This window comes from Canis lupus, chromosome 33, assembly GCF_003254725.2.
Source record: "Canis lupus dingo isolate Sandy chromosome 33, ASM325472v2, whole genome shotgun sequence".
In the NCBI taxonomy this organism is placed as follows: Eukaryota; Metazoa; Chordata; class Mammalia; order Carnivora; family Canidae; genus Canis; species Canis lupus.
In genome coordinates this window covers 30627394-30642347 of record NC_064275.1, presented here as the reverse complement: position 1 = coordinate 30642347, position 14954 = coordinate 30627394, and the positions used below count along the sequence as shown (strand labels likewise).

Here is a 14954-nt window from a genome sequence, read left to right as displayed (position 1 = left end):
GTGCGGTACTGAACTGAGGACGTTGGGCCCCACCGTGGGCAACCGGGGCTCTGTCCTCTTAGGAGCCACACAGAACGCACCTCAGAACTGTCCCGTCGGAAGACGGGAAGAGGGGAGTATTTCTCCACCAGCTGTTTCTGCTTCAAAGCCTGTCCCCAAAAAGTGTTAGGTTCTTTTTGCACTTGCAGGCACATGCGTGTGTCAGAATGGGCAATGATTTCCTGCTGGGGTCCCTGGCTGGTGTGACCCCGAGGACCCGAGGCAGGACGCCAGGTGCCGCGGAGGCAGGCAAGGTGCTCTCGGGTGACACCTGAATGCAGTGGTTTGCCTCAGCAAAGCTGGAAGAGAAAGATGGGCTGGGAAGACGTGAGGCCAGCGGCGGGCGCAGTTTGATAGACCTTCAGGCCAAGCGTCCTTTGTCCTTTCCCTGTCTTCCATAAATAGAACCACATTTCCATTTCATTCTCGGCCCAGAGTCAGGCCCTCTGGGTTTTTAGGTGGAAATAGAAATTCTTCCTTTAATTAAACGCCTTCCTAGCAACGTATAACCCTCAAAGCAGCAGCCCAGGGTAACGATCTTTGGGCTGTGGCTGTGGCAGGTGCAGGGGGAGCACTCTGCAGAGCGCGCTGCCGCAGGTGGTCTGTAAAATGGGTACAGAGACTTGCGTGCATCCTGCCTTTGTGACCAACACTGTGTGTGTCAGGAGCTGGGGATAGAGCACAGCCACTCCCAAGAAGCTGACAAGTTTTTTTAACCCCCACCGGCCCGCGCTGGCCCCCGGTTCACCTGCGTAGCCCCCCCCCGCCAATCCGCGCTCCTCTGCAATTGGACCCAAACGAAGCTCGGCCACTAATGGGTCCCGGGAGTTCGCGTTCTCTCCTCGGCCCGGTGTTCATTCCGGAGGCCCCGGAGCTGCGGCCTGTTGGCCCCACAGGTCCCGGGGCTGGAGCTCTGCGGCTGCACTGCGGTTAAGGACCTGCGCGGGTTCGCGGCGCGCGCTCTTTAAATGCGCTTCGTGCGATCAAGAGACAAATAGAAAAACCACCCGGTCGCCTCCGACCGGTTCCAACGTCGGCAAACACGCTCGGGAGCTGCAAGGACGCGGGCTCCTCGCCAGGTGTCCCGGGTCCGGGCGCACCTGCTCCGCCGCGCGCGAGCCCGGCCGCTCCCGAAGGCGGTTGGCGCTGGAGGCCGACGCCCCGCAAGGGGTAGGTCTCGGGCTGGGGGCCGGACTGGGGGTACCCGGGGGCTGGCCGGGCCGCGGGGGGCGGGGGGCCGCAGGCGCGGAGCCCGCCCCCCGCGGTCACCCCGCCCTGCGCAGCCACCCCCCGCCGCGCTCCGCGCACCCCTGCACAGCCGCCCTTCCCCCTCCCCGCCCTCCTGCATGGCCACCCCCCTTTCCCGTTCCTCCTGCACAGCCGCCCCCCCTGCACAGCCGCCCCCTCCCCGCCCCCCTGCACGGCCACCCCCCCTTCCCGTCCCCCCTGCACAGCCGCCCCCTCCGCCCTCCCGCCCCCCTGCACAGCCGCCCCCTCCCCCTCCCCGCCCCCTGCAGAGCCGCCCCCTCCCCGCCCCCCTGCGCAGCCGCCCCCTCCGCCCCCCGCCCCCCGCCCCCGCAGCCCAAGGGCGGAGCAGCCGCGGCGGGAGCGCCGACTCGGGGAAGCGCCGTCCGCAGCCGGGAAGCTCCGCCCAGGAGGCCGGGGGCAGGAGGGGCCGCTCCCCGCAGCTCCCCCGCCGCGCCCTCCGCTCGGGTCCCCGCGGCCCTGGGCGGCCCCTGGCCGGGCGGCGGGTCCCGGGGGCGGGTCCGGGTCCGGGGGGCGCCCGCCAGCTCCGTCTGGGTCTCCGTCCCGGCTGACGCGCGGCCCCGAGGCTGCAGGGTGCAGAGGCCCCCCCGCCCGCCGGAGGGACGCCGCCCCGGGCCGCGGAGGGGGAGGCCGAGCCGCACCCGCGGGCGCCCTGCCCCGCCACGCCCCCGCGAAGCTCCCGCCCCCGCTGCGGCCCCGGGAGGTGCGGACCTGGGGCCCGGGGCTGCGGGGCGCGGCGGGGACGCGGGGCCTGGGCGGCGGCGCAGCCTCAGCCAATGGGAGCGCGGCCGGAGCCGAGCCCCCGCCGGGGAGGAGGGAGGGACCCGGGCCGGCGGTGGCGCCCTGGCCTCGGCGTGCGCGGAGCGGGGCGGCGCCTGCGCGTCCGGGGCGTCCCCGGGGGTGCTGGAGCGCGCGGCGTGCGGGGGAGGGGCCGGGGGCGGATGGGCGCTGGAGCGCAGGGCGTGCAGGGGAGGGGAGGGGAGGGCGGGGGGTGCGGGGGAGGGGTGCGGGGGGAGCAGGGGAGCCGGGGAGGGGGAAGAGTGGGTGCTGGAGCGCGCGGCGTGCAGGGGAGGGCGGGGTGGAAGGCGGGAGGGGGGAGCAGGGGCGCGGCGGGTGCCGGGGAGCAGGGGAAGGGGCGGGGTGGGGGCGGGAGGGGCAGCGGGGTGGGGCGGGTGCTGTTCCGGCCGCGCCTGGCGCCGTGCGCGTGGCTGAGCCCTGCGCGCGTCCTGCAGCCGGCGGGCGCCGAGCGGCCTGAGGTCAGCGGCCTGGGGTCCCCCCGGGGCTGGGGTGGGGGCCGGGGCTCGTGCGTCCCTGCGGAGGCGGCCCCGGGCGCTGCTGCACGCGGCCTGGCCCGGAGCGACCCGCGGGGAAGCCAAGCTGCGCCGGGAGCTGGCGGCTTCGCGCTCGGCCCGCGCCGCGTGTGGTCCGACCCCGCCGGGCCCCGGAGCCGCCCCTGGGGAGGAGGGGGCAGTGGCCGGCGCCCCGCGGGGCGCTCGCGGTCCGGGTGGGGCCCGGGGGTCGTGGGGGAAGCTCGCCCGCCGGCGCCCGCGGTACCGCCTACTTGCAGGCGCGGAGGGAGGGAAGGGCCGAGCTGGAAACGCAGCAGCCGGGAGCCCGGGCCTGTAGGTAGGGCCTCAGGAGCAGCATCGTGGAGGAGTCCTCGTGGAGGAGCGAGCTCCCGATCAGGACTTGGCCGTGTGGACAAGTCAGATGTGGCATAGGGTGAGCAGCCCTGGAAAACCGGAGGGTGCGGCGCTTGCTGAGCGACCGCGGGGCAGGTGGGAACGCGGAGACGGGGTTCGGAGGCGCCCGAGGTCTGATGTGTACACTCGGATTTGAAATGTGGTGAGCACTTACGAGTGGAATGGCTCTTTGTCAGTTGTACTAATATTTTTATTTCTTTTGCGTACGCACCGAAAATCTTGGAAATATCTTTTATTTTTTTTTTATTTTTTTTTTTAATTTTTATTTATTTATGATAGTCACAGAGAGAGAGAGAGAGAGAGGCAGAGACATAGGCAGAGGGAGAAACAGGCTCCATGCACTGGGAGCCCGATGTGGGATTCGATCCCGGGTCTCCAGGATCGCGCCCTGGGCCAAAGGCAGGCGCCAAACCGCTGCGCCACCCAGGGATCCCATATCTTTGATTTTTTATTCTTGCACGTCCTCCTCTTAAATTTGTCAGTTAAGGAGCACCTGCGTGGCTCAGTCCGCTGAGCATCTGCCTCCAGCTCAGGTCATGATCGCAGGGCCCTGGGATTGAGACCCAGCAGCCTGAAGTCCACACCATGCTCACTGGGGAGTCTGCTTCTCCCTCTCCCTGCCACTCCCCACCCCTTGTGCTCTCTCTGTCAAATAAATAACATTTATTTAAAAGGCGTCAGTTAAATCATACTGGGCTCTACCTTCCAAATGTAGCCAGATTCTGACCACTTTTTGTTACCTTGGTAGTTTCCACCGGGGTCACGGTCACGGTCAGAGTCGGGGTCGGCAGCCCTTCTATCTCCAGAGAGCTCCTTTTCACCATTCACTAGAGTTGCCGTGCACAACCTTTTTTCTTTCTTTTTTTCTTTTTTATTTATTTACTTTTTTGCCATGCACAACCTTGAAGGCTATAGAGGATGGTCCTGTATGGCCACCCAAGCATATAATGGTCCCCCTACTTCCACTTTGTTCATCCTCAGTTTCTTCTTAACCCAGTGAGACGTGTTAAAATGAAAGTCTGATCACACTAGGCCTCTGCTGAAAACCCCCTTAAGTAATTAACATTTTATGTGCCCACTGTGTGGCGGGCACTGTTAGGTGTTGGCTAGGACAGTGACCAAAGCAGACAAAACCCCCCCACTCTCAGAGCTTACATTCTCCTAGGACTGAAGATAACAAATAAGATAAATAAGTATAATGTATATACTGTTATAATGTAGTAAGCCAAGGAGAGGGGAAAAAGGGAAACGGGAAAGGAGGAATAGAAAATGTCAGGGTAGGGGTGGGATTGATGGACCAGCCAGGGAATGTCTTACTGAGTAAATATTTGAGTAAAAGACCAAAGTGGGAGAATGAGCCCTATGGATGGGGGCGGGGGGAGAAAAATGTTCCAAGTAGAGGGAAAAGTAAGGGCAAAGTTCCCAAGGCAGGAGGTTACTTGTCATGTTCTAAGTATAGCAAGAAAGGCCCTGGTAACCAAGGTGTAGTGAACAAGGTGGGATGAGGCCGGTGAGGTCATGAGGACCCAGATCACGGACGGTCTCGGGGGCAATCCATAGTGATTTTGGCTTTTACTCGGAGCAAGAGTTTGTGCAGGAGGGACATGATCTGCATATTTCACAGGATCAGGCAGGCCACTGTTGAGCAGCGTCCAAAGGGGGACAAAGGTAGAGGCAGGGAGCCAGTGGGTGGCGACTACAATAATCCAGGCAAGAAGTGAAGACGGCTTAGACAGAGATGATCATCAGAGGGTCCTAGATATACTGAAAAGGTGGAGTCAGGATTTGCTAACAGCCTGGCTGTGGAGTGTGCAAAAAAGAGAAGATCAAGAATGAAGAAGAGCTGGAGAAGCAGGTGTTCAGTGCCGTGGCACGGGCTCAGCTGTGGACAGGTGCTTATAACGGATCAGCTGTTGAACATTCCGGTGGAAATGATGGACGGGCAGGCGGATGTGTAAGTCTGGAGTTGGGAGGAGAAGGCCCTGGGAGGTAAACATTCAGGAGTTGGCATGTAAATCCTATTTAAAGCTATGAGAGTTCACCGTAGGGGGTGTGAAGAGCTCACCAGCGGGGCCGGAGACGCCCACCGTTTAGTGCTCCCCGACTCGTACTGAGAGGCAGAATTTGACTTTGGTTTCGATCTGGTTATCCCAGGGATGGAATGCCTGCCTCGTCTGGCAGTTGTCATTGTGATTATGGCAATTTTGACAGCTCTGGTAACACTCGGGGAGGGACAGATGAGAAGTGGAGAGGAAGGGACACGGGTTCCTGGTGTCGCTGCGAGACCCAAAGCGTCGCAGTCCCAGAAGCGGGGAAGCTGAAGAGTCTGTATCAACGCTCCGCGCGGAGACCCGCTCAGTGTAGTTGGTGTCATCTCCCTGCGAGGAGGAGCAGACACCTGAGGCCTATTTAACACGGAGAATAAAGACCTCACAGCCCTTACAGAGCTGAGGGCAGGAGGGCAGATGGTCCCAGAAGCAGCTGTGCCCCGAGGAGGCTGGGGTGTGTTTCTCTTTCATCGCTGCATCCATCTCCCCTCCTCCTCTGCTCCTGTGCTTGACCCTCCTCTCCGCGGACTGGCCTCATCCATCTCTCTGGCCTCCCGCCCTCCCCACTACTGTGGCCGTGTCTGATGGTCTGATGGTCTGATGGTCTCCGTCACACGTAGTCCTAGGAGTCCCCGTTTATGATCAAATGGCAGTGAGATCACCGTCCATCATTAATGCCCCTGTAAAATGCTTCTTGACTTTGGTTCCAGAATAATCCTGTCTCTGAGGAGTAACTGGTATCTTTTTGGGATTAGGGCCTTGAAGGCGGTCAGCTTTCCCCGTGCACGGCCTTGAGGAGGCCCTGGAGCTCACAGGCACCTCGTGTCGCTGGGCTGGGCTGGCACTTCTAGGCCGCTACCAAGTACTCGGAGGGAACCCGAAGGTGATAGCTCTGTCTCTCCGGGTAGGGGTTCCCCACGCAAATGCCCGGGGAGTGCAGGGAGTCAACAATGGTGATGGGGGTAGGCCTAACAGGGTGAGTGTAGGCTTCGCACTGAGGTCAGGAATACCTTAGCTGCCTGGTTATTTAGCCTTTTAAAACGCCGGGCTCCAAACAGCCACGTAGAGCACGGTGGCGGCAGGCTGCGGCTCTCACGCAGAAGCTGACTGTCCTCTGCACCTCGGGGTGGGGCCCTACTCAGATTTCCTGCCGAACCCCAGCCTGGCCTCCTCCACAGGACGGGGCCTTCCCTTCCCACTTGGATGTGCTGAGGCCCGTCCACACTGCATTTCTAGAAACCTACGCTCTTCCCTGCCTGGGGCCTGCCTTCCGGGTGCCTGTTTCCATCTGATGGCTCGCCGTTTCCAAGGATGTCAGCATTGGGAGCGACTGTCCCTCGCAAGGGAGGCCTTGATCCTAAGCCACAGGACCGCAGCCAGCTGGGCCTCTGCAGGGAAGCCTGTCAGAATGCCATGGGGAGCCCTGCTTTGGGCCAAGGATGCGCCCGCTGCTCTTTTTGAAGAGGAGGTGCCTTCCCCAGGTAGCGCATGGGTGATACAGTGACTGTGGAAATGGGGCGCCCTTGAGAGTACACCCAAGTGTTCTCAGTGTCAGAGGAGTTTCTCCCAGATTACAGATGGACGTGTGAGCATCTTGGTTTTGTGTCATCATCTTATAAATTTGGTCACTGGCAGTCCTCAGTGGGGCAGCTGAGGTCAAGGCCCGAGAGACTGTCCCCCACCCCTCCCCACAAAGTCACCCTGCCTCCTTGCAGCACCCACCTCTCACAGCCACCTCCGTTTCCAAACCAAAAGACAAGTGAGAGCTTTTCAAGTTTGAGAACTTCACGTTCACAGAGAAGAAAGCCCAGCACAAGGCATTAAAATTGACGGCAGGCAACTCCCAAGACCGCACGGGCGTCCCACTGCCTCTAGCAGGCATTGCGTTTGCTGTGGAAAAAACACATTTAAGAAACTTCAAAAACAAGAAGAGACCTAAAGCCCTGCCTCTTGGTGTGTAAGCGACGACCTCGTGAGTAGCCAGCTATTCGAAGGGCTGAGTTCTCATGTACTTTTTTTTTTTTAGTTTTCATGTACTTTATTTTTTTTAATTTTTTAAATTTTTATTTATTTATGATAGTCACACACAGAGAGAGAGAGAGGCAGAGACACAGGCAGAGGGAGAAGCAGGCTCCATGCACCGGGAGCCCGACGTGGGATTCGATCCCGGTTCTCCAGGATCGCGCCCTGGGCCAAAGGCAGGCGCCAAACCGCTGCGCCACCCAGGGATCCCAGTTTTCATGTACTTTAAGCTATTTTGACTCTAGCACTTTTTGATACTGCTGACTTGAGGGAAAATAAAAATTGCAAGCAGCCCTCTGGAGAGAATATTGAAGCGGTCTCTGCCGCAGGCACTGAGCTCAAGGGATGGAGGGGCTTTAATTAGAGACTACTGGCTTTGGAGTCACCCGGTGGTGGTGACCTCAGCCTCTAGTCCCAACGGGAGAGGGGGAGATGCGGGGGAGATGCGTGTGCTCAGCCTGCCCAGCCGCTTGGGGGCTGGGGGGGCGCCCGGGGTGGGGTGGGGGGGCGCCCAGGTAAAGATTGAGCCACGTGGGCGTGTGCCTTCTGTGAAGGGCCACCTCGGGCTCCGTTTTGCTGTTGCCTGCCAGGTGCTTGCTATGGAAACTTCCGTTCGGGCCACAGGCTGACTTTCTACTCCCAGCTCATCCCCACCCACGACTCACTGAGTGCCTCCTTTGTGTCCGCCTTCTTCTAGGTGAGAAGGATTTAGTGGTGAACAAGATGGACAAGGCCCCTGGCCCCACTGAGTTTATGATTTAGAAGGGGAGGATGAAGTAAAGAAACACGGTGATTTTCGATTAAAGAGTGGTCTTACAGGGAGCAACCTGCGTGTGCTGCGTGGGGGATCGGGATCCGCCTCCCTTATGTCCAGAGTCAGAAGGACTCAGCCATCTGGAGTGAGGGAAGAGTAAAGGCCGGGGCCCTGAGGCAGGAAAGAGCTTGGCACACACAAGAGGCTTTCAGAAGGTCAGAGTGGCCGTGGAGCAGTGAGCAGAGGAGGGCGGCACCAGACAAGGTTGGGAAGGGAGACAGAGGCCCACTCCCAACAGGCATGGAGAGGAGGGAGGCTTTGGGCAAAGGAGTCGCATACCTTGACTGGTATTTTTTTAAAAAGATTTATTTGAAAGAGAGAGAGCGTGTGTGTGAGCAGAGGAGGGCAGAGGGAGAGCGGGAATCCTCAAGCAGACTCCCTGCTGAGCCCAGAGCCCAGTGCAGGGTTCAGTCTCAGGACTCCGAGATCCTGATCTGAGCCGAAGTCGGACGCTACCCGACTAAGCCACCCAGGTGCACCACTTGACTGGGATTATAAAGATCTCTGAGGCCACAGTGCTGAGGATGGCCTGGAGAGTAGGGAGTGGAAAGAGCCTGCTGCATAATCGGGGAAGACCCACAAGCCAAGGGGTCCCCATTTGTTTTCCTTTCTTGAGGATTAAACGGATTAAATACCTCAGCCTGCCACCCACAGTGAGCAGTGCAGTGCTTGGCTAGATAACGAATATGTTAGAGACCTCGTGGCCCAGGTGGCCGGTTACGGGTTAGGTTTGGGTGGCAGCACAAGGGCAGGAGGGAGCTGCCTCCCGAGCAGAACCGTAGTTCCTGACAAACCACAGGCAGGTGTGCAAAGGGCGGGGGCTCGGAGGGTTCAGCAGAGAAAGAGCAACAGCTCCTCTGGCTGTGATTGCCTTGCTTGGCTCCCTCTTAGCCACCCCTTCCTTCCCCTGGGCCAGGAGGGCTCACTGTTCACCACAAAGGCAACACACCAATCAACAGTTAATAATGCACAACTGGTCATGGTGCTGAGTAGCTGGAAGTGACCCCACGTGGTACATGGCCTGTTGCAGTAAAGTTGATTTGACTTCAGAAGAGACCGGTAGGGTGTTGGGAGGGACTCTGTGTGTGTGTGTGTGTGTGTGTATGTGTTTAAGTTGATGGAAGGGTGTCGTTCTCTAGCTCCCGTCTCCACGTACTAGAGCTACTGATGAATTGCGCCTCAGAGCCAGGCCCTGTCTGTGCTGGGGGCGGAGAGAGAGGTGGAGAGTGGAGTCTGGTCGATCTGTGCCACGGGCCAGAAGAGCAGCCTGTGGAGGCAAGTGGCCAAACAGTGCAGGCTGATGCCCCGGGTCACCACAGATGGATGATCTGGTTATAGGGAACAAGCGGATGGGGCTTATATAGTTGGAATTCCCGGGGGGGTACGGTCCCCAAGTCCTCCCTGTGGTTGCTACTTAACTTTGTTGTAGGATCAGTGGTCTGGTTCCACATGTTACAGATGGGTGACAGCTGGCCCACGCTTCCCCAGGGAGTTGGTGGCACAGCTAGACCTAGAACCCAGCTCCTGACTCTTCTCATCATATGAGGCTGCAGCTCGGTGAAGGCGGTGCCGGAGGACACTGCTGGGTACCACGACCGGGCCTGAGCCCGCCAGCCAGAGCCCAGCTAAGGCTCACAACCTGGAGCCAAAAACGACCCCTCCTGCCTCAGCCCCTGAAGGGTCCAGCCATGAAGGCAACCAGGCAATGCTGAGGGTACATTGTGTGTTTCAGAACCCACCGCGAGGAGGCTGACCATCCCACCTCTTGTGGCCACAATGCTGACCGCCCGCCTCTTCAGACCCCTGTCACAGCTCCCGGGGAAATCTCTGAGGTTCTATGATAGAGGAAACGGAACAAGGTAAGAAACAAAAGGGTGGAGGCCCCCTTGAGGGTCACACCTGCTGGGCAAAACAGCTCTCCACACATGGACGCTGCGGGAGGTAAGAAGGCTTGACTCTCAAGGATGTCGGTCAGTACTTGCTGCCCGCCAGCAGAGGAAACCCAGAGATGTCCGCAAAAGATAAAGACCTTCACAGGGCACAGAAGATGATCTTTCACCCCTGCTTTATGTTTTTCAGCTTTTAATGTTGAAATGACTGCCCTTCTGCAAAAGTTGCAAAAACAGTAGAGGGTTCCTCTATCTCCTTCACCTCCTTCCCCACATGTGAACGTCTGACAAAACCATAGCACAATCACCAAAACCAGGAAACTACTGCTGGTGTAATAGGGTTAACTATCTATAGACTGGATTCAAATATCACCACTGGCCTGCTAATGGCCTACTACTTCCTGGTACCAGGTACAAAGCAGGGTCCCAGGTTGCATTTACTTGTCGTGTGTCCTCAGTCTCTTCCTACTGGGGACAGCTCATGACCTTGACACTTTGGAAGAATGCCTGTCAGTTTGGGTTTGGGTAGTGTTTCGTTGCGTGTACATCGAGACGTGGATGTTGGAAGAGTCGCCCCTAAGTGGGGTGCTGCCCCTCAGGAGGCGTAGGACGTTGATGTGTCTCGATGCTCTGATCACCTGGATAACTGCTCTTTTTCGATCTTACACACGAAACCAGTTAACCAAAAACATCCTGAGGCTTCCCTGGTAGGTTGTGTGATTTAGAGGAAGCATTAAAAGAGCAGCTCTTCTTTGAGAACTTCTGGAATTGCCTTTTCCAAAGGGAGTCCGAGTGCTCTGTTGCCTCATTTTCTTCTTTTGCAGCCAGAGCAGGGAAAGAATAATACACTTTTTGTGCTTTTATATTTGACAGGAGTGAAATTAAGGGTCAGGTTAAATTCAACGGCTCCAAGATCAATGGATATTTTCTATGCCTATGAAGGAGTCTGTCTAGAAGAACATGCATTTAGGCTTTGGGGACCATTTGCTTAAAAGCATTTCCATCGGGGATGCCTCGTGGCTCAGTGGTTGAGTATCTGCCTTTGGCTCAGGTCATGATCCCGGGATCTGGGATCGAGTCCCGCATCAGGCTCTGCAGAGGAAGCCTGCTTCTTCCTCTGCCTGTGTCTCTACCTCTCTCTCTCTCTCTGTGTCTCTTATGAATAAATTGAACTTTTTTTTTTTTTTTTTTAAAAAGCATTTCCATGGGCCACAGAAGCTTCGTAGGAAACGGGCTTCAATTAACAGAAGCCATCATATAAGAAGAGTATAAAATGGCCCTTCCCACATAGGCCACATCCCACTGAAGGGGGAACGGGGCCTGGCTCCCTTGAAGGACTCTGAGCTGACAACCTGCCCTGCCCACTGGCTCTGCACAGCCCTCGGATTTTGAATTTCTGGCTTTGGCAGAAGGCTCTGTCCCTGCCCAGGACAGGAGACTCACTGATGCATTCCCCGCCTCCTGGATCCTGGTTGCACATACAGCTGTGGCTTAACCCCAACGCTCGGCTTTGCGGCCTGGGCAGGACGTGTAGTTCCAGGCCAGCCTGAAAAAGGTGTGGAGGAGGGCTCCGTTGTCCCTCCAGCCTTGGCCCACGGGGATCTGTCGGCAGGCACATCCCTGGCGATTCAAGGTTGACCAGACTACGTTGCTTTCGCGTGTGCTGCCGTGTGAGGCCATATTTCTCCCAAGCTGCACTGTGTCAGTGACATTTGTCCCTCCTAGGCCCCATCTTGTTCGGGTCAGCCTGTTGACTCACTTAATCATGACTCCTCTCAGCAGAAAGCTGGGTTTCTGGCTACTGCTGCTGATTCATGGTGGAAGAGACGCGGCCCGGTAAGACGGAGAGGAAGCCGGAATGATGCCCTGGCCGACGTGGGGTGGCATCTCCAACGTGGCCTTGCAAGTTCCTGATGACAGTGCTCTGGGGCCCAGGTCCTGGCCCGGGAAGGCCTTGGTACCTTAGTTCTCTAACTTTAGTTGACAGGCACCTGGGAAGCTTGTTAAAATGCAGATTGCCAGGTTCCTCCCACGGACATTCTGGGTGCAGCAAGGGGCGGCAGCGAGCTGCAGGTCAACCAGCCCTTCCTCCAGCAGCTGCGCTAGCCTCGCAGGTGGTGCACGTTCAGCTCCGGAGAGTCCGTAGGTTCTCTGAGGGGAGGAATCCCAAAGGGGTAGCAGCCACATTCAGAGAAGAGCTCACTGGCTGTGGCCCTGACCTACAAGTGCAGTTGGATGGGGCCGAGAAGGTACAGTCTGGCCACGTGGAGGTTGGGTGTGGAGGGCTGGAGCTCTGTCTCTGTGCTCTCTAGAGAGGAGCAAGTGGCCATTGGCTGCTGGGTTTGAGCAGCAGAGCCTGCCCTAGCGAGTACACCCACAGAGAGTCAAGTTTGGACCTGAATGTATTTGACAATGGGTTAATGGGTAGGTTAGAAAAAATCTGGCAAGTCAGTTTGAAATAAATTATTTCTCTTGCTGTAACCTGTTAACTTTTTATTTATTGTTTATTTTTTAATTTTTTAAAAGATTTTATTTATTCATGATAGACATAGAGAGATAGAGAGAGAGAGAGGCAGAGAGAGAAGCAGGCTCCATGCCAGGAACCCGATGTGGGACTCGATCCGGGGACTCCAGGACCACGCCCTGGGCCAAAGGCAGGCGCCAAACCGCTGAGCCACCCAGGGGTTCCCTCTGTTAACTTTTTAAAGTATCAAGTAGTACAAAGGGGACTGGCAGCCGGGGAAAGAACACATCTAATCTGGCCCAGAAGAGTCACCTTGTTTCTTCCCAGGGGTCTTGGGAAAACAGCGATTCTCTTTGGATGAAGTCATTTCACTACCTTTGGGTGTACTAACCACACCATTCTGCTCTCATCTGAGACCACCATGCACCAGGACTTAAAATCCAAAGAGATTCTTCTGTGGCAATTCAAAGGACAGGAGTTTACCTTGGTAGACTTTCCTAGGACCCTTGTTTCCGTCTCGTGAGCCCATTGTTCTTTAAGAATGTTGGATAATACATCTTTTTTTTAAAAAAAGATTTTATTTATTCATAAGAGACACACAGAGAGAGAGAGAGAGAGAGAGAGGCAGAGGGAGAAGCAGGCTCCATGCAGGGAGCCTGACGTGGGACTTGATCCAGGGTCTCCAGGATCACGCTCTGGGCCGAAGGTGGGGCTAAACTGCTGAGCCACCTGGGCTGCCCTGGATAACACATCTTTATGAACATTTAAAAAACTTTATGTTTTGGGGGTCCCTGGGTGGCTCAGTCAGTTAAGCATCTGCCTTTGGCTCAGGTCATGATCTCAGAGTCCTGGGATCGAGCCCTGCATCGGGCTCTCTGCTCAGTAGGGAGTCTGCTTCTCCCTCTCCCTCTGTCTGCCGCTCCCCCTGCTTGATCTCTCCCCATCTCTCTGTCAAATAAATAGGTAAAATATCTTTAAAATTTTTATCTCAGTCTTTTTTTTTTTTTAATTTTTATTTATTTATGATAGTCACAGAGAGAGAGAGGCGCAGAGACACAGGCAGAGGGAGAAGCAGGCTCCATGCACCGGGAGCCCGACGTGGGATTCGATCCCGGGTCTCCAGGATCGCGCCCTGGGCCAAAGGCAGGCGCCAAACCGCTGCGCCACCCAGGGATCCCTCTTTAAAATTTTTAAAAGAAAAAGCCAAAAATAAAAATAAAAAATTTAAAAGAAACAAAACCTTTACATTTTCTGGAAGGCAGTCTGACGGTTTCTTTTTTTTTTTTTCTTTTTTTTTTAGTCTGACGGTTTCTTAAAAACTAAATCTGCATCTACTGTATGACCCGGTGACTGTTCCCATGGGCATTTACTCAAGAGAAACACAGATTTGCACAAAAACTTGTACAGGAATGTTCATAGCAGCTTTATTTGTCATGATCCCAACTGGAAACAACGCAGATGCCCTTCAATAGTTGAGTGGTTAGGGACACCTGACCTGGCTCAGTCAGTAGAGCGTGGGACTTGGGGTCTCGGGGCTGTGAGTTCAAGCCCCACATTTGGGCGTGGAGCCTACTTAAAAACAAAAACAAAAATAGTTGAGTAGTTAGTTAAACTGTGGTATCCTCGTGCCATGGAATACAGTCCAGCAATAAAAAAAAGAACAAATTATTGATCCCTGCAACAATTTGGATGAATCTCCAGAGAAATGTGTTGGGTGAAAAAAAAAAAGCAATCTGAAAAGGTCATATACTGTGTGACTCTATTTATATAACATTCTTGAAATGACAAAATGATAGAGATGGAGAACAGATTCGAGGTTAAAGAGGGTGTGTGGTGGCACGGAAGTAGGTGCGGCTGTAAAGGGTAACACGCGGGATCCCTGTGGTGATGGAAATGTTCTAGATTTTCCCTGCATCTGTGTCCATATCCTGATTGTGATATGGGGCCATAGTTTTGCAAAATGTTACCATTGGGGGAAATTGGGTAAAAGGTTGCAGGGCATCCTCCTGTGTTATTTCTTAACTGCATTTAAATCTACAGTCATTTCAAAATAAACATTTAATGAAAAACTCCCAGGGGCGCCCGGGTGGCTCAGTCAGTCAAGCACCTGCCTTCGGCTCAGGCCACAATCTCAGGGCCTGGGATGGGGCCCTGCGTTGGGCTCCCTGCTCACGGAGTCTTCGTCTCCCTCTCCCTCTGCCTCCCCCCTCCCCCCCTGCTCGTGCTTTCTCTCAAATAAATAAAATCTTTTCAAAATAAGGAACTGTCAGGAAGCACCATGAGACCTAGGGGTGAGGATGCTGCGTTTGCAGAACGTTTGTGGACCTCGCTGTACTTCTGGGGGATCCCTGGGTCCCGGCCTGGCAGCCCCGCTGGAGGGCTTCTTTCCTCAGCAGTGTGGTGGCTGTCCTCGGGGCGCGGGGTGGTGAGTGTGCCCTGGTGGCTGAGGGTGCTCCCATCTGCCTGCCCTGGACCGAGGCCCCGTGCGAGCCTGGCCTTTGCTCACTGCTTCCTTCTCTCCTGCAGGCCTGAGCCCCTGGGTCGCGGCGCCCCCTTGCTCCCCGGCAGCCGGCGTGCTTTCTCCAATGAGGTGAGGCCGGTGAGTGCAGCCCAGCCGCCTGGACCCCGGCCCACTGCGGCCCTAACCTCGGCCCTAACCGGGGCCCAAACCTGGGCCCGGTCGCCCTCCGAAGGGCTGCAAGGTTGGGG

The 14954-nt window shown here is 56.5% G+C and overlaps 1 protein-coding gene across 14 annotated transcripts in view; it reads left to right on the top strand.

Annotated features, from left to right (window-relative positions):
* The first annotated feature begins 1052 nt into the window (after positions 1 to 1052).
* Positions 1053 to 14954, top strand: part of BDH1 (3-hydroxybutyrate dehydrogenase 1) — a 29520-nt gene continuing 15618 nt past the window's right edge. The window contains exons 1-5 of one of the 14 annotated variants that reach the window (XM_049105313.1): positions 3449 to 4962; positions 5812 to 5939; positions 6293 to 6537; positions 9625 to 9751; positions 14772 to 14844. In XM_049105313.1, the coding sequence (XP_048961270.1) occupies positions 6348 to 6537; positions 9625 to 9751; positions 14772 to 14844 (390 nt within the window). In that variant the 5' untranslated portion in view covers positions 3449 to 4962; positions 5812 to 5939; positions 6293 to 6347. Of the gene's footprint in view, positions 1210 to 1985; positions 2009 to 2459; positions 2562 to 2830; positions 3028 to 3448; positions 4963 to 5811; positions 5940 to 6292; positions 6538 to 7637; positions 8952 to 9031; positions 9168 to 9624; positions 9752 to 14505; positions 14671 to 14771; positions 14845 to 14954 lie in introns of those variants that run through there. The other 13 variants (XM_049105314.1, XM_049105320.1, XM_049105311.1 and 10 more) reach the window with 13 other exon arrangements.